This window comes from Arachis stenosperma, chromosome 7 (assembly GCF_014773155.1).
Source record: "Arachis stenosperma cultivar V10309 chromosome 7, arast.V10309.gnm1.PFL2, whole genome shotgun sequence".
NCBI lineage: Eukaryota > Viridiplantae > Streptophyta > Magnoliopsida > Fabales > Fabaceae > Arachis > Arachis stenosperma.
Genome location: NC_080383.1, coordinates 8,995,780 through 9,016,017, shown reverse-complemented (window position 1 = coordinate 9,016,017; position 20,238 = coordinate 8,995,780). Strand labels below are relative to the sequence as shown.

The following is a 20,238-nucleotide window of genomic DNA, read 5'->3' as shown; positions in this document are numbered from 1 at the left end:
CGACTTTTATACTATTTAATACTAAAATATGAGCCTGTTTAAAACTTTAAACCGCAATACCGATTCAAAAATACTTTCATTCGATAACGTACATCCATAGATACCATACAACTTACAAAAACTCATAAAGAGTACATACATACATACATACATACATATATATATATATATATAGCTTTATAAGCATTAATCAATACAATCCCTATTCCTCTTACAAAATATATCAAGATAAAGGTGAGAGTACAATAAATAATAATCTAAAGCAACACAAAGTATTTCAACAACAACTAAATAAACTCTTCGTAACTTCTGCGCCCATATCCTGAAAGGGGAAAAATGTAAGGGGGGTGAGAACATCATCCTCAAAAGGGTTCTCAGTAGAGGGTTTTTGGGAATTATTGTAATAGGATACGTGAATATAAACCGTACCAGTGATTAATAATCATCTTATGCCTCTTTTCAAAAATAACGGTTTACAATAAAAGTAAAGTCGGAAATATTTTCTGAAAGAGGAACCGTTCAATTCTCCAAAACTCAAAAGCCTTTCAAAAAGGTTTATCTATACTGAACCAAAATAGCCTTTCATATTTTTTCCAAACCAAAAACACAAAACCAAAACCAACCATCGGTCCATCTCATCTCAACCACGGCCCTAGGCCCAAACACTCCAACCAACAACCAATCACCACAATCCAACAGGGTCTCAATCGCAAACACAATTAGGAAGATTCAAGCACAAACAAACAGTTATTGCAAGTAGAACAATTAACAGTTAATCACAAGTAGTCACAAAGGCAAACCAAGTACAATATGCACACCCAAACAATGTCACCTAGATGTATATAATACATGCCTGTCCTAGTGGCTGATGATATCATCTGTCGATTATAGAGCCAACCCGACAAGTTCTGGTAGCTAACCATTGGACTGTCCCTCTGTCGTGTATTCCCAACTCGAGTTATACTCAACATAAACTTGATCATAGTCATGATCCACATCCAACACCCTCACTGGTGTATATTCACGGGGACGAGCTCATCCGGGACTTTCACAGTGCCCGGCCACACTTACGACATAGGGTCAGCAGAGTCTCGAGTCTCTACCTGGAGCATGTGGTGGCTAGCCACTGCTTTCTTCCAGGAAAACTCATGCCTCTGATAGTGGAAGTGCAACATTCACATTTTATTCATTAGCATATATGCATTTACAATCGGCCATAATCAACAATGGCTCCGCCGTAACTCGGTAATAACTCAGCCATCCGGCCCACGGTTCAATCCAGAACTAGCCAATTTATCAATAAACACAGCCTTTTGACTTAAATTCATAATTCATAATTAGCCATACGGCTCATAACTCATTCGGCAATCAGCCATAATTCAATAGCATACACCGCCATTCCGGCTCATAACAAAATAACACTTCCACCGTTCAACATCATCAAATTCGTAAAATCGGCATTTAAGCCATAAATCACTTTTTCTCCATTTATTTCACTTTGAAATCAAATTTCAACTCTTTTCAGCCTTGGCTTTAAAGATCACGTTTCTCAATTCATCTCAGGCTCATACGCCCCTTTTATTCAAAGTAAGTTCCCCTTTTTAAAACAAAGCCACTCTCGGCATCATATTTCCAAAACTTCCAAAACCATGGCAAGTTAACTATTTATTCTGAAATATTCAAAATCATACATCCAACAACGGGATTGTATAACAAAAGTCCTTCGGCAGATTCTCAAGTCTTTTGGGGAGAATAACATAACTCATTCCGTCAAATTCCAATCATTAAAACCTTGGCTGTCTGATTTGAGTAATAAAATAGGATCTAAACCAAACTGATTCACGTAATCATTTACTTCTTTCAAAGCCGTTTCCTTTACTTTGGCAAAAATAGCTTCAACCCCATGATAAATTCTAAAGCGTTTCAACTGTTCAAAATTGTTTTAGCCTTGCAAAAATTCAGAATTCAAAGAGTACTTAAAACCTTTCCCAAAACATTTTAAAATAAAACTTGTTAATAGATGTTCAGGTTCTTTCAAAGTCACTGAAAACTCCTCTAATTGAAACCCTCAAGTCAAATTCAAGGGCATAGCCCATGTCACATTTAAAACAGCTTTAAAACATAAATTTCATCTAAATAACTTTCTCCCAAAAGAGATACAATGCTTTTCTTAAGAAGCAAGACTAAATCAAAATTTTCTCTTTAATAATTCATTTCAAAATCATGAATCATCCTTTTCTTGATAATTCAAATAAAATAGTAGAAGTCTTTAACTCCTCATCTTTCCAGACAATATTTTAATAAAGACTCAGATTTTATAGAAATTTCGGCAACACCTCCCCTAAAACTTGGATTTTGTCACCCGGTTCGGGTCCCAACTAAACCATTCCTCAAACCTTTTCAACAGTCCAGATCTAAAATTCAGTTCAAAAGCAAACTAAATCCATCAGTCATCTCATTTTCATATTTCAAGGAACCGTTTAAAAATCAAATCGTTATCAACTAATTAAACTCATTTCCAAAGCTTTAAAGAGTCGGTTCAACAACAAATTAAATCATTTATCAAAACCAAATCAATTAAAGCAAACCAGGCTGAATTTCAAAGAGTATTCTATCTTTTACATTATCAAGAAAGTCAACTCAATTCAAATCAATCCCCAATGGATTAAACTCAAATTTCAAATCTTTAAAGAATCAACTTCAAAAACATTCTATTTCACAATCCGCACAATAATTCAGCCAAACAAACATTCATAATCATTCGAGACAATCAAATAATACATAAGGCTGCTACAACCACCAAATACACATTGTCTCACGTCAGTATCCATATGTAATAATTCCAATATATAAAATATAGTTTTCGGAAAGCGCCCCTACCTCAAAGTCGCAAAACCATAACCCAAGCGTGTCAATTGAACTCTTTCCGCTCAGCACGAAATTCGCGACAACTGAAGCCTCCGCTTGCTTTCCAGATAGCAGAAACAGCCTCACACAGTACATGTAGGCTCGGTTACTAATTCCTAACACATTAGTACCACAAAGACCTTAATATACATAACAAAACATTAACGCGGAGGTTTTCAAAACGTAAAATACTTACTATAATACGAAAACAAAATAGCAACGGTCTCTGAACCGGTTTGGCGGTAGTCCCGGCTGCCACCTCCAGAGCAGGCGGCGACCGGATTCCAGCGATAATGGATAAAACCAACATGCCGCGACAATAAGACTACCATAATCTCACAAAAAGAGAAAACCAAGTTTGAAACCCTTACCGGCATACTTTTCCGACAACAGCAGCAGGGTCTCAAGTGGCAGAAACTCAGCACAGAGCTTCGGCGATGATCCCGGAAGTCACAGGACCATCCTCGGAGGTTAAAATCACAGAGATGCAGCTCCCTTCTCTGGCAACAGAGCAAACCAGATTGGCGACGGTGGAGGTCACGGCGCGTTCGGCAGTGACGCGGGCTGGAGGTGCCGGCGACAGTGGCGGCTTCACCTTCTCCGCACGCGCTCCTCCTTCTCCATCAATGGCTATGGCTCGCGCTCTCTTAAGGTCGCGGTTCTGCCTCTGACGCTGTGCAAGGATGATCGGCAACGTCACGGCTCCTCGCGTGACAAATTGGTGGAAGCTTCACGGTTGGCGACGACGCGGTTAGGCTGCAGCAGCAATGCGCGGTGGCTTCGGCAGTAGCTCCTCACGAGCGCTCTTCCCTCTCTCCTCCATCGAGGGTGACCATGACAGCACTGGCGGCGAGGAAGGCGATCAGCATGGTGACGAGCTCGGCGGTTGCATCGCAGTCCTCCCCTCTCGGATCTCCCTTCCATGTTCCCCCTTCTTTCCCTTCGTTTGTTTTCTTTCTTTCTTTCCCTTGTTGTCTCCGCGTGTGCATGTGTCTATGGTAGAAAGGGCCAGCAGCTACTACTGCTATAGCATTAGGGAATTGGGTGTGAGTGAAACGGGTTGAGTTAGAGTTTTCAGGGATAGAGTTTCATTTTTCAAAAATTAGGGTTAAGGGAATTTTAGTAATTTCACATAAAATTGAGAATAATATAGTAATTGAAACTCAAATTAAATTCAACACTAATTGTATATAGAAAATACTATTTGCTCCTCAATTTTACAAATTATTTTCAATAAAATGTCCAAATTAAATAATTAGAAATAATATACTTAATTTCTTCATTTTCCAAAATAGCAGTATTACTATTTAAAATATTACTTATTTAATCAAAATCATATAAAATCTTTATTATTTCACAACTACAAACTTTATAGTTCGAATATAGAAAATAATCCAATAATTGTAAAATTAGATAATAAGTATCAATTTATTTCAAATACAATTAATCGAAACTAGCTTTAACTTTTTCTTAATAAAGAAATTTTTGAAATTAATGTTACAAAAATACTAAATTTAAAATTAGCTCATAATAGCCCTTTTTCAAAAGTTTTGGGTCTTACAGATTTGGAGTGAAAATGAGAACAGGATTCAGAGAAAAAATTTGCGAATCCAATGAGAGAGATTAAGGTGCAGAAGCTCGTTCTCAATATCCCTGTGGGTGACAGTGGAGATTGTCTCACGAGAGCTGCTAAGGTTTGCCTTGCATTGCTTCTTCTTTTAGTTTTTCTTTTTATTTATAATTAAAGTTGTTGTCTGTTTTTTTGCAGGTGCTAGAACAACTTGAAGGCAATCACCTCTCTTCCACAGAAATCCTTAGTCAAGACGACAGTGTTTGGATTTAGCTATAATTTTTCTCAGGTTATCTTTTAATACTTCTCAATTTCTCTCTCCAAAACTCTCCTTCTTTCTTAGTGCTTTGTTTTTTAGAATCATTTCATTCTTTTTTTTCCGTTAATTTTCTTCCGATTTATCAGATCTAATTTGCATGTGATATATTCTATGGTTTTTGTGTTAATTCAATACATTCATGCTTTAACCATAGCTGTTTAGTTTTATCAACTATAGTTAATTGATTAATTTTTTAGATTCTTAATATTTTACTTGTTAAGTGTAATTTATGCTGTAAATTAAAGTTTGGAGAGAGTAATTAGGAATGACTTAGAGTTTGGACTGTGTGATTATCTGATATTAGATGCATTGCATTCCTTTTTATTAGTATGTAATAACATAAGATCAATCATACACTCATTATTGTTATATATGAAATTGTGTATTCACATCACTTGTGCAAGTAACATGTGGCAGGGGATTTCAAGTGTTTGGTTCATAAAACAAGTCAACTGATCCTTGCAGATCTGAAATAGTTTTAGTTGTTCTGTTCTTGGTTAGTTTTGTGTAGTGCAGTTTAAGTCTGAGAAAATTTCTACTATCATAAAATACAACTATTTATGTAATTCCAGTATTATATAATTCACATTCTACTATTTACTATTCACTATTATATAATTCAACTATTTAAATTAAAAAATTATTGCTATCATAAAATTACCTTATTTTCAATTTGGCTCATTATCTTTTGAATTTGTGCACTTCTGCAATTTTGAATTTGTGCACTATTTATAAGAAATGCTTGATTACAAGTAAAGCAAGTTGATTCTGTCTAGTTGGAATAAAACATGCATTTTTTTCACCCTCATCAAAAATTTCTTTTGGGCATTTCATTAAGAAAACGGGAGTAATAACAAATTTGGAATGAGTGCTATCTGACAGCATCAAATTTGCACCAATAGGACTAACAAATATATGCTCAATAATGAAGGTGTAATTCAAGAAGTGGAATATATTGAGGGTGTTGTTAAGCTCAAGGTTAAGGATGATGGCCAATTTTTGGCTTACTCAAGTGAACCTCCAAAGAAGTTCCAAGTGAATGGTTCTGATGTAGATTTTGAGTGGCTTCCTAATGGCAAATTGATGGTTAACCTTTCTTGGATTTGAGAGGATCATGGTGTTTCTAATTTAGCAATTTTCTTCTAGTTTTTATTTTATAGGATTGTGGAGTGAAGTTTTTTATTTTGAAGTCCTAATTTTTTATTTTTAGCTTAGTCTTAAATTCTGGTTTTGCATAATAATCAATATTGTTCATAGTTTGAGATTGATGTTATATTAAAACCATTCTCTTATGTTCTTTTTAATTTTAATTGCTTAATATAAATTATACTTTCTATTTTTTTATCAGCTTATTTTTACATTATTTCTGCATTTGTTTTTTTTTTCACATAAATTGAACAATAAAATTAAACTCAATAAAAAGTACAATATTTGATTTAGAAATTCTTTTTTTTAACAGTATATTTTAATATTAAATTTTCAACTAAGGCGCACATACTTTTTCCTTTTATTTCCTCCTTATAATATCTCCTCCTTACAACTACTGATCATAGAGCTGGGAAATTTGAAGCCAAATTCTTTGATAAGGTATATTTAGTTCTCTCTCTTAATTATTGTCTGTTTTAGTTCTATAATGACTTTAACGACATGATTATCCAATTATCCTGCTTATTATTTGTATGATGTATTCCTTTTTTTAGACATTTTTTTTGTTTTCTTAGACATTTTTTATTTTTTTATTATACTTTTTAATTTGATAAATCAATAACTAATCTATTTATTACTGACTAATGAATTATTACATACATAAAAAAAATTTAAACCATCAACTAACATTTATTTAAGTAAATTTATTATTTTTAGATATTTTATTGTTCTTTAAACAGAAAGTTACAAGAATTTTTGTTTCTCTTTGTTCATGATACATAAATTTTTTGGTTAGCCATTTTTAGGTAATTAATTTTCAGTTTTTTAAACAGTAAACTTTTTTAATTTATAGTCCTCTACATTCTTTTAAATATATAATAATGAATTCACTTACCATATGTCATCGTTTAAATGGCCAGTCAACCTTTAGCCATGCTAAGCCATTGATTGTTGAGCCACCAAAGACATCACCTAGACAATTCTCTAAAGCCACAATGTTCCTCAACCAAACTTCAGCATCATTATCCACCAAAACGTGTGGCATTTTTTTGAAAAGAGCCACTCAAATAAAAACTTCTAGAACATTTTCTTAAAAAAATATATTTTAATAATTAAAATTTAACAATTATTTTTATTAAAATTAAGTCAAATAAATTAATTTAATTAAAAAAATAATAAATTAAATCTTAAATTGATCTGAATTAAAATTATTTTTTAATTTATAAAAAATTACTACAATATTTTTATTATAAAAAATGATTAAAATATTATTATTATATATACGAATTTTAAAAATTTTAAATTTTAATTCTTTATTTTTCTGTCGAGTTAGAATTTAGAATTTTTAAAATATATATATATATATATATATATATATATAAAATAAGAGTATTTTAATCTTTTTTATAGTAAAGATATTGTAGTTATTTTTTATAAAAAATAATATTAATTTAGACTGATTCAAGATTTAATTCACCATTTTTTGAGTCAAATTAATTTGTCTGACCTAATTTTAACAAAAATAACACGATTTAATCGATTATATGTGTTACATTTTAATTATTAAAAAACATCTTTTAAAAAAAAACATTTTAAACTTATTTATCTAAGTATTTTCCTTTTAAGAATACCATGCTCAAATTTCAAATCAAGTATGCATCCATGACTTGATTAATATACTTGGAACTTCGCTCCTGCTTCAACTAACTCAGATGCACTGTTACCAAGAACTACAGTTTTATGGTTCCTTGAAGGTATTGTATGAGATGGTGGCAAGATGAAGCATCTAAGCAGATCAGTGAAGTGTGATATAGTTCTACCATTTGGTGGTGGTGACACTCCTTGTTGTCGTGATTTTTAAACATATAAAAAACAAGCTTCATAAATAAAGGGAATTCATCAGCACCATTGTTTAAGAGAGAATTGGCAATAACAAATATGTATAGCATCATTCCTTGTTCACTTTTCTCTGCTGAAAAGCTCAATTACGAAACAACAGTCTATGAATATCACCTTCACCAACTCATTTGCTGTGAGATCGATCTTTTCAAAATAACATGTACAGATTTTTGGTTCCAAGTGTTTAACGCAACTCACCAAATCGAATAAACATGTCTCCGATCTTTGAATGAAACGTTCACAATAAACCTGTTTGTGGACTTTCATGATTACCAGCCTAGAATTGCCATGATGGAGGGGGCCAATTGAAACAAGCATTGGGGTGTATGCATCTTCGTTTGACTCACGAATTTTATGGGGTACTTTGTAGATACAGAAGCTTTGAGTTGTAACAAATGGTGTGCGTTCTCAGCATTGCTTCAACCTCTATAGCTACATCATTCTCCATATATATATATATATACATATATATCTACGTGCATGAGAACCATCACAAAGAAACAAAGAAATGTTAGAAATGATAATAATTGATGAAAGCCATGCATGAAGACTCGAAGCTAAGTATTAAGACAGAGAATTATCACCAACTAGAGTACTTAGCAATTTTATTGATAGTATATCATAAAATTATTCATTTTAAAAATTTAAACTGATAAAAAAAAAACAAAAAAAACATTAAAATTGAAGCGTTTAAAAAGCTGAAACATCCTTCTCTCATTCCAACGTATTTGTCAAATACACCTTATAATTTTAAGCTTCAAAGGATGAAAATCTGAAAGTAATATTGATTTAAGGTGGACAAACAGTCAAAAACAGCGTTTTTTTGGGGTCAAAGATAATTCTTTTTTTCTTTTGCTTTACTGAAATTCTAGTATTCTCCTGAAGTGTGGAAATTAGTTTTCAAGTTTCGGAAGCAACAAATATTGTCGTTTAATTTTTTGTTTAACTGAAATAATATTTTATTCACCAAGATGTAAACAACCAGCTTCGATCGATGTAAATATGATTTTTCAAAAAAATAAAAGGAATTCTAATATTCTTTTCTTCTGAAATAAACAATTATTTAAAAAGTAAAATGAACAATTAATTTGAGAAATAGAAACTAACACGTTTGTTCTCTACGAAAAAAAATTATTAATAGTTATTTATTTTATTTTATTTATTTCGTACAAATAATTAAGAAAATAATCAAACCATGGAAGTTAGGTAATACTGCGGTAGGCGGCAGCACACTAGCACGTTCACATTAATCAATTCAATAAAATTATTTAAAAAAAAAAGTTAAAAGGAAAGAAAGGCGGTGATAGTGGACCAAAGGGAGAAAAAAAAAAGCAGCACGAAATGGCAATATCCTTCCGCTAATAATGCGAAGGGTACAGTCGGAACCCTAGTTCGTGACTACCCCTTCTCAACATTTTTCATCAATTTTGAAGTAAAAAAAAAATTATTAGTTAGATAATGATTTTTGTGAATAATGTGAACAATGAACTTTAAAATTGGTCTAATAAAATAAAGGAGTCACTCAGATAAAGACGCTGAAAACGTCTTTTTATAAAAATATTTTTTAATAATTAAAATTTAACACATATAATCGATTAAATCGTGTTATTTTTGTCAAAATTAGGCTAGATAAATTGATTTGATCGAAAAATGGTAAATTAAATCTTGAATGGATCTAAATTTATATTATTTTTTTATAGAAAATGACTACAATATCCTATTATAAAAAATGAGTAAAATACTTCTATTATATATATTAATTTTGGGAATTCTAAATTTTAGTCTTTTATTTTTCTATAGTAGGATTAAGATTTAGAATTTTTAAAATTAATATATATATATATATATATATATATATTAAGAATATTTTAATTATTTTCTATAATAAGGATATTGTAGTCATTTTTTATAAAAAAATAATATTAATTTAGACTAGTTTAAGATTTGATTTACCATTTTTTCAGTTAAATTAATTTGTTTAGCCTAATTTTGACAAAAATAACATAATTTAATTGATTATATATGTTAAATTTTAATTAAAAAAAATCTTTACAAAAAGACATTTTAGACGTTTTTATCTAAGTAACTCTTCGATCCCTAAAATAAAAATATACTACATCTCTCAAATTACTCACTTAAATCTTAATATTAGGATAATTATTCGCACACTTAAAGAATTAAACCTCCGATATATCCTTTATTTATATTGGTTAGTATTTTTATTGTTTACCTATATTTTTCAAAAAAAAGCTTATCTCTAAATGGTAATAGACAAAATGTACGTAGTTGAGAACAACTTTGGTTACTATTTTCATTATGACAGAAACATAGGATGCATATACATACATTCAAAACATTCCACTCGTGGAGAGAGTAAGGCAAGCTAAGATCATGAGAAAGATCGATCATAGCATTTAGGGAAAAAGACAAAAATAGCCTTTAGTCCTATCTACTATTTCTCTCTTTCTCTACATGTATATGTCTCTCTCTCATCTCACGAGCTTCATTTATTCACTGAAATGCCATTATAATAATAATTATTTATTACATATTATTGAAGCATAATATGTAATAAACACTCGCTTAGTTGTGAGGTTCAGCTTCAGCAGCTTCACCGGCGTAAGAGCAGCACTTGCACCGCCCACCGTATCCGCTGCCGCAGCAACCGTAACGGCAATATCCTCCTCCTCCGTGTCCTCCTCCACCGTGACCGTATCCTCCGCCACCGTGGCCGTATCCTCCGCCACCGTGGCCATATCCTCCCCCACCATGGCCATAGCTTCCACCGCCGTGGCCATAGTTACCACCACCGTGGCCATAGTTACCACCACCGTATCCATACTTGGCCTCACCCACTTCATTTGCCTCTGTACCAGCTTCATCTGCAAGCACATGCATGGATTCATCATTCAATTGGTGTTTATATAAAGAGTTAAAAAAAAAAAAGAAAATGGACAAAAATATCTAAACCTATTTAGCATGATTTTACTAGCTAGTTTTATTTCTTTACCTAATATGAATTAAAATAAATCAACAAAAAACAAAATGCAGAAAATCAGAGTTCATTGTGTATTCACTTATATTAGTATTTGAGAGAGTTAGTTAATTGTTATTGAACCAATAACTCACAAAACTCTAAAATAATTGAAATATATATAACACCTACATTAATAAAATACCATGTTTTAGTCATAGTATCTCTAAATAAGGATATTGTGTGGACTTATCAGTTATTTTTTTTTCTTGAAAAACTGATCTGAAATTTTTTAATGATTACATAATATAATAAGTAAAGATTCTTATATTATGTAATAAATACTTCAATAAATTCACATAATATTTTTTATTAGTAATATCATTATTTAAGTACGCCATTCTGATACTAAAATTATTTAAAAAATGCCATTGTTTATTATATTATTGTTTATGGGAAGTACAATTAATGTAGAAAGCAAAAATTTACCCTTGTTAGGTGAAGCCTCGGGTAAGTCTCTAGCAGCCACTTCTGAAGAGATAAGAACAATGGCCAAGAGGCCAAGCATGAGTATTGCTACTCTTGAACCCATTTTTCAGTACTAGAATTCAAATTAATTAAGTTGTATTATGTGTTCAGTAGTGAAGGATGAGAAAAATAGTTAGAAATTGTGCTCTATATATAGGAGTGGAAGGTGGTGGAGAATGGAGGACTTTTCAACTTTGCAGATGGAATAGTGTATCCAACATTAATTGGATATTATCTAATGGAAACCCTGAGAAATTCTTTAAATCTCCAACTCAGCTTCCTTGTTCTCCACATGGTAAAAACTTGTTGGCTATGAAAATGAAGAAGCATTAATTGCCTTTTAACTGCTCATCAACTTGATGGGTACGGATCAGAGCAAGTAGTCCCAATATTAAAAAACTACTTTATACTTAAGATTTTGATATAATTTTATTCTTAAAATTTGACAATTTGATATCAAGTACTTTTTTTTAAAAATATTTTTTATAATAACTGGTTAAATTTTCTAAAAAAAAATTTAAAAATTAAATTTTAGTCTAAATTTTTATATATTTTTTAAATATTTATTCAAATATTACTATAAAAATTTAAACAAAATAAATAAGACTTTTGTTAAAAATAAAATTTTTTGTGACTTATAAAAAAATATAATAAGAATTATTTTTACATATTTTTAAATTTTTTAAAAATATTTTTATCAATAATATCTTTTTAAAATTTTTTGTTGATGCTTAAATTTTTTAATATTAAATTAATAGTTAATTCATATAAAATTTTAAAATTTACTAGCTTTTATATTTTTAAATTAAATATTAATTTTTTAATAAATTAAACACAAAATTATAAAAACTAGAATAAACTAATTTTTTTCTTAAATAAAATAAAAAATTATTTAGCTTTCGAAACAAAATTTTTTAGCTTTATTTTTTAGAATGCGATTTTTTTTTGTAATTAGGACAAGTTCATCGCACTCCGGCGAACTCTAGGATGAGTTCGACAAACTATATAAACCTGGATACAACAGTGTATTATACTTTAATTGGTCACTCTACTATTTTGTACTCCACAACTCTTCTAATGTTGTACCGCTTAACTGCCAACATCACTTCTTTCTTGTTCTTAAATTGTTGTCCAACTTCGAACTTGTTGCTTTGATCCTCTTTGGGGGAGTAAATGAATGACCAATCCAAAGTCATTGCATCGAGATTCAACATAGTGAAATGATCAGCCGGTCATATGGTCGAGAAATAGCAGGTTGTGTCAGAGCAATTTGTGTGTCACCGTAATAGTTCATCTCTTCATCAGCATCATCTCCGTCATCAGGGTTAACTTCATACTGATCCATCATTGGATCCCTAATAGCAGAACTCTCATGGCTTTCAACATTGTCATCCATCAAGTCAGCATTACGAACTTCAACATTAGATCCCTCTTGACTACCTTTAGGTGGCATATTTAGATCCACCATCGTCCTTCTGATAGTTCATCTAACAGCTCCACTCAACAGACTAGCATCGACAGTATCTTCGAATGATGTTTGACCACCCAACTCAACGAAAAACACGAATAATTCCAACAGATGAACATTTGTCCATCGGTTGTGCCACGACCTTATATGTCGTACGTCCTCTTTGTCACGTAAACGATACCTAATTCAAAACAATAGAAATATTTTTCACAACCGTGGTCTAATAAATATACTAGCAACAGAGACAAAACAACTGTAATATATCTTTTATAAAACAAACTGCCCATCCACTTCAGTCGGATATATTTGTAGTAAATTTTTTCACCATTTTTGCCTCTTGCTATCCGACGGGATGTAATATCTGATTCTTTAACGCTATTAGACTGTTGACTTTCAGTGTCATATAGGTAATTATTGGTTGTCTCGATCTAAAAATAATAGAACATTTTTCATCATACACTATTTTACCATCGTAATGAATGGATAACAATGGATTCCTTGACATTGTAGAGAAAAAATGTCAACAATGAAAACAAAAGTGGACAATGAAATTGTGGTTCTCTAATCCACTCTCCAACAGACATACTTTTATTTTAAAAATCTGACATAGAGTTTGTCGGGGATGCAACAAACTTCATAATTTATATGAAGTTCGTTGGGGTGCAGCGAACTTACCCTTAATACAAAAAAAAAAATCGTATTTCGAAAAATAAAATTAAAAAATCATGTTTTAGAAATTAATTATTTTTTATTTTATATTAGAAAAAATATCCCAGAATAAACACTTATTATGTAGGGTTTGTTGCCAACATTACTAACTATTTTTTGGATTTTGTTATCTTATGTTTCATGAAGATACATGTTAAAAATATTAATTGTATACTAATTAAAATTAATTACTAAAATTAATTATTAGTATATTATATATAATTTAATTTATTTTTAATATATATTATTTTATTAATTAATTTTAGTGTATATTTATTAAATTATTTTTAAATTTTTAATACATTAAAAAATTAATTTTTTTATTATATTCTTAAAATATATTCTTAAGACACAGGACAACAAAATTATTATTATTATTATTATTTACAACTTACGAAATTACTGTTTACTAAATTGATTAATATTCAAAAGTTTATATTACTAGAAAATAATTTGAAAAGATATAAATGACAAATAAATTTAATAAAAAAGTTAAAAAAATGACAAAAGAATCAAATTTAGATATAATATATTTTCAAAAAATTTTTACAGGCTTCGAAGAAGAAATTTGCGAATTTAATGAGAGAGATTAAGGTGCAGAAGCTCGTTCTCAATATTCCTGTGGGTGAGAGTGGAGATCGTCTCACGAGAGCTGCTAAGGTTCCCCTTGCATTGTTTCTTCTTTTAGTTTTTCTTTTTATTTATAATTAAAGTTGTTGTCTGTTTTTTTGCAGGTGCTAGAACAACTTGAAGGCAATCACCTCTCTTTCACAGTAATCTTCAGCTAAGACGGCAGTGTTTGAGTTTAGCTCTATTTTTTCGGGTTATCTTTTAATACTTTTTAATTTCTCTCTCCAAAATTCTCCTTCTTTCTTAGTGCTTTGTTTTTCAGAATCATCTCTTTTTTTTTCGTTAATTTTTTTTCGATTTATCAGATCTAATTTGCATGTGACATATCCTATGATTTTAGTATTAATCCAATACATTTGTGCTTTAACCATAGCTGTTTAGTTTTATCAACTGGAGTTAATTGATTGATTTTGCATATTTTTAATGTTTTACTTGTTAAGTGTAATTTATGCTGTAAATTAAGGCTTAGATAGAGTAATTAGGAATGACTTAGAGTTTGGACTGTGTGATTATATGATATGAGATACATTGCATTCCTTTTTATTAGTATGTAAGAACATAAGATCAATCATACACTCATTATTATTATATATGAAATTGTGTATTCACATCATTTGTGCAAGTAACATGTGGTTGGGAATTTTAAGTGTTTGGTTCATATAATAAGGTTGGGACTGTTGAGAGGTCGAAGAAATTAGAAAAATGACTGCACTCATACTTCACTTTAGCCTTTTGTTTTTGTTTTTTTTTATCTTCAGCACCAAATAACATCGTTTAGTGACTTAGAGGAGAACCGATGCCTGCTGAAACTCGGCCAAATTTTTTGTTAATTTTTTACAGAACAATTTTATAGATGAATCGGATCGACTAAATAACTGATTTTCGGTTAACTCAGTTGAATCAACCAATTCGGTCAAGTTTTCAAAATATTGGTTAAAAAAAAAAAGGTGGTGATAATAGACCAAAAAAAGAAGATAAAAAAATGGCAATACCCCTTACGCTAATAATGCGAAGGGTACAGTCGAAACCCTAGTTTGTGATTATCCTTTCTCAACATTTTTCATCAATTTTGAAGTAAAAAACAAAAAAGAGTTTGTTAGGTAGATAACTGATTTAATAAAATAAAAATATACTATATTTTTAAATTATTTATCTAAATTTTAATATTAAAATAATTTATACATTAATAAATTAAACATTTAATATATCTATTATTTATATTATTTAATATTTTTATTATCTACTTGTACTCTTCAAAAAAACTTATCTTTGAATGGTAATAGACAAAATGTACGTAGTTGAAAACAACTTTGGTTACTATTTTCATTGTGACAGAAACATAGGATGCATATACATTCAACATTCCACTTGTGGAGAGAGTAAGACATCTTAATATGGCAAGCTAAGATCATGAGAAAGATCGATCATAGCATTTAGGGAAAAAGACAAAAATAGCCTTTAGTCCTATCTACTATTTCTCTCTTTCTCTACATGTATATGTCTCTCTCTCATCTCACGAGCTTCATTTATTCACTGAAATGCCATTATAATAATAATAATTATTTATTACATATTATGCTTAAATAACATATTATTGAAGCATAATTTGTAATAAACACTCGCTTAGTTACCACCGGGACCGTGCCCTCCTCCTCCGTGCCCTCCTCCACCGTGACCGTGCCCTCCTCCACCGTGACCGTATCCTCCGCCACCGTGGCCGTATCCTCCGCCACCATGGCCGTATCCTCCGCCACCGTGGCCGTATCCTCCACCACCGTGGCCATAGCTTCCACCACCGTGGCCATAGCCTCCACCGCCGTGGCCATAGTGACCACCACCATATCCATACTTGGCCTCACCCACTTCATTTGCCTCTGTACCAGCTTCATCTGCAAGCACATGCATGGATTCATCATTCAATTGGTGTTTATATAAAGAGTTAAAAAAAAAAAGAAAATGGACAAAAATATCTAAACCTATTTAGCATGATTTTACTAGCTAGTTTTATTTCTTTACCTAATATGAATTAAAATAAATCAACAAAAAACAAAATGCAGAAAATCAGAGTTCATTGTGTATTCACTTATATTAGTATTTGAGAGAGTTAGTTATTGTTATTGAACCAATAACTCACAAAACTCTAAAATAATTGAAATATATATAACACATACATTAATAAAATACCATGTTTTAGTCATAGTATCTCTAAATAAGGATATTGTGTGGACTTATCAGTTATTTTTTTTTCTTGAAAAACTGATCTGAATTTTTTTAATGATTACATAATATAATAAGTGAAGATTCTTATATTATGTAATAAATACTTCAATAAATTCACATAATATTTTTTATTAGTAATAGCATTATTTAAGTACGCCATTCTGATACTAAAATTATTTTAAAAATGCCATTGTTTATTATATTATTGTTTATGGGAAGTACAATTAATGTAGAAAGCAAAAATTTACCCTTGTTCGGTGAAGCCTCAAGTAAGTCTCTAGCAGCCACTTCTGAAGAGATAAGAACAATGGCCAAGAGGCCAAGCATGAGTATTGCTACTCTTGAACCCATTTTTCAGTACTAGAATTCAAATTAAGTTGTATTATGTGTTCAGTAGTGAAGGATGAGAAAAATAGTGAGAAAATGTGCTCTATATATAGGAGTGGAAGGTGGTGGAGAATGGAGGACTTTTCAACTTTGCAGTTGGAATAGTATATCCAACATTAATTGGATATTATCTAATGGAAACCCTGAGAAATTCTTTAAATCTCCAACTCAGCATCCTTGTTCTCCACATGGTAAAAACTTGTTGGCTATGAGAATGAAGAAGCATTAATTGCCTTTAACTGCTCATCAACTTGATGGGTACGGATCAGAGCAAGTAGTCCCAATATTAAAAAACTACTTTATACTTAAGATTTTGATATCCTTTTATTCTTAAAATTTGACAATTTGATATCAAGTACTTTTTTTTAATATTTTTTATAGTAACTGGTTAAATTTTCTAAAAAAAATTTAAAAATTAAATTTTAGTCCAAATTTTTATATATTTTTTAAATATTTATTTAAATATTACTATAAAAACTTAAACTAAATAAATAAGACTTTTGTTAAAAATAAAAATTTTTGTGACTTATAAACAACATAATATTTATTAATTATTTTTTACATATTTTTAAATTTTTTAAAAATATTTTTATCAATAATATCTTTTTAAAATTTTTTGTTGACGCTTGAATTTTTTAATATTAAATTAATAGTTAATTCATATAAAATTTTAAAATTTACTAGTTTTATATTTTTAAATTAAATATTAATTTTTTAATAAATTAAACACAAAATTATAAACACTAGAATAAACTAATTTTTTTCTTAAATAAAATAAAAAAATATTTAGCTTTCGAAACAAAATTTTTTAGTTTTATTTTTTAGAATACGATTTTTTTTAGTAATTAGGACAAGTTCATCGCACCCCGGCGAACTCTAGGATGAGTTCGGCAAACTATATAAACCTGGATACAACAGTGTATTATACTTCAACTGGTCACGCTACTATTTTGTACTCCACAACTCTTCTAATGTTGTACCACTTAACTGCCAACATCACTTCTTCCTTGTTCTTAAATTGTTGTCCAACTTTAAACTTGTTGCTTTGATCCTCTTCGAGGGAGTAAATGACCAATCCGAAGTCATTGCATCAAGATTCAACATAATGAAATGATCGGCCGGTCATATGGTCGAGAAATGGCAAATTGTGTCAGAGCATTTTGTGTGTCACCGTAGTAGTTCATCTCTTCATCAGCATCATCTCCGTCATCAGGGTTAACTTCATACTGATCCATCATCGGATTCCTAGCTAATAGCAGAACCCTCATGACTTTTAACATTGTCATCCATCAAGTCAGCATTACGAACTTCAACATTAGATTCCTCTTGACTACCTTTAGGTGGCATATTTAAATCCACCATCGTCCTTCTGATAGTTCGTCTAACAGCTCCACTCAACAGACTAGCATCGACAGTATCTACAAATGATCTTTGGCCACCCAACTCAACGAAAAATACGAATAATTCTAACAGATGAACATTTGTTCATCGGTTGTGCCACGACCTTATAAATCGTACGTCCTCTTCGTCACGTAAACGATATCTAATTCAAAACAATAGAAATATTTTTCACAACCGTGGTCTAATAAATATACTAGCAACAGAGACAAGACAACTGTAATATACCTTTTATAAAACAAACTGCCATCTACTTCGGTCGGATATATTTGTAGTAAATTTTTTCACCCTTTTTGCCTCTTGCTATCCGACGGAATGTAATATTTTATTCTTCAACGCTGTTAGACTGTTGACTTTTAGTGTCATATAAGTAATTATCGGTTGTCCCGATCTAAAAATGATAGAACATTTTTCATCATACACTATTTTACCATCGTAATAAATGGATAACAATGAATTCTTTGACATTGTAGAAAAAAAATGTCAACAATGAGAACAAAAGTGGACAATGAAATTGTGGTTCTCTAATCCACTCTCCAACAGACATACTTTTATTTTAAAAATCTGACATAGACTTTGTCGGGAATGCGACAAATTTCATAATTTATATGAAGTTCGTTGGGGTGCAGCGAACTTGCCTTTAATGCAAAAAAAAAAAAAAAAATCATATTTCGAAAAATAAAATTAAAAAATCATGTTTTAGAAATCAATTAATTTTTTATTTTATATTAGAAAAAATATCCCAGAATAAACACTTATTATGTAGGGTTTGTTGCCAACATTACTAACTATTTTTTGGTTAATATCTTTTTTATTAGCTTCCTCTCAACTCCTCTTTCTTTCTATAGTATTCTCTTATTCGGCCATTCTCTCTTCCTCTTTCTCTTCTTATGGTCTCTCTGATCTCTTCTTCTTCCTCCTCTCATACCCTTCTCTCTCTAATCTCTTTTCTTCTCTTACTCTTTCTTGTCGTTTAATTTGAAACTTTCGTTTTACCCATCTGTTTTATGTGCTTCGCAATAAATACTTCTAGATATTTTTAATAAGTTTTGAATTTTTTATTTTAAAGAGCAAATCACTATATTAAGCCAAGGAGAGCAAAAAATTACACAAATCCGCCAAACCAAAAATTATTTCATGAATCAACCGATACACATTTCTATATAGTTCGAATTAAGTTGTTTCGAACTTGATTTACATGTAATTCGAATCAACTTGATTCGAATTATACACAAACGCATACACCCACTAATTCGAATCAACTTGATTCGAATTACACACATACAATAATTCGAATCAGGTTTATTCGAATTACACCCTGATTTATTAAAAAAATTAATAATTTATTAAAAAATTTATTAAAAAAATAATAATTTAAAATTAAAAAATATATTTTATTTCATACATTAAAAAAAAGCTAACAAAATATTTAATTAGGAGATTTTTTTAAAATATTAATGAGCTATCAATTCGAATTCCATACAATACTCTTTTGTCCATTTTTAATAGTTCATGAATATTTTTTAATAAAATTTTTTAAATTATATGGTGAGATATTACATAATTCGAATTACGCATGGAGAAGTTCAATCACTCTGATTCGAATTATATGGTGAGCAATTCGAATTATATACAATATTCTTCTGCTAATTCTTGATAGCTCATGAATATTTTTTAATAAATTTATTTTAATTATACCATAAAAAAATATTTTATTCTATGCAAAATAATTTAAAAATGGCTTAAAAGATGTTAGGAGTATTATAAACATTTGTAATGACTTAGGACATTAAAGAAATACTCTACATAGTCTATAATAATTTAGAAATTAAAAAAAATATATTTTTATCATGTATTTACCTAAATCACTAGAATATTATAAACTTTATAGTACTCATAACATCTTTTAAGCCATTTTTTTTAAAATTATTTTGTATAGAATAAAATATATTTTTTTTAATTATTTTGGATGGAATAAAATATTTTTTTAATTTCTAAATTATTATTGACTATGTAGAGTATTTTATTTAAAATTTGTGTACATGCATGTATTTACCTAAGTCATTAGAACATTACAAATTTTT

At 30.1% G+C, this 20,238-nt stretch overlaps 2 protein-coding genes across 2 annotated transcripts; both read right to left on the bottom strand.

The window, feature by feature from the left end:
• Positions 1–10,137: 10,137 nt before the first annotated feature.
• On the bottom strand, positions 10,138–11,476 carry LOC130940556 (cold and drought-regulated protein CORA-like). Its single transcript, XM_057868728.1, has 2 exons — positions 11,305–11,476; positions 10,138–10,723 (listed from the first exon to the last, which is right to left on the bottom strand). The coding sequence occupies exons 1-2, from the start codon at positions 11,405–11,407 to the stop codon at positions 10,425–10,427; spliced, it is 402 nt and encodes a 133-aa protein (XP_057724711.1). The 5' UTR covers positions 11,408–11,476; the 3' UTR covers positions 10,138–10,424.
• Positions 11,477–15,444: 3,968 nt separating this feature from the next.
• LOC130940559 (cold and drought-regulated protein CORA-like) lies at positions 15,445–16,859 on the bottom strand. Its single transcript, XM_057868730.1, has 2 exons — positions 16,618–16,859; positions 15,445–16,038 (listed from the first exon to the last, which is right to left on the bottom strand). Exons 1-2 carry the CDS (start codon positions 16,718–16,720, stop codon positions 15,773–15,775), a joined length of 369 nt encoding a protein of 122 aa, XP_057724713.1. The 5' UTR covers positions 16,721–16,859; the 3' UTR covers positions 15,445–15,772.
• Between the last annotated feature and the right edge of the window lie 3,379 nt (positions 16,860–20,238).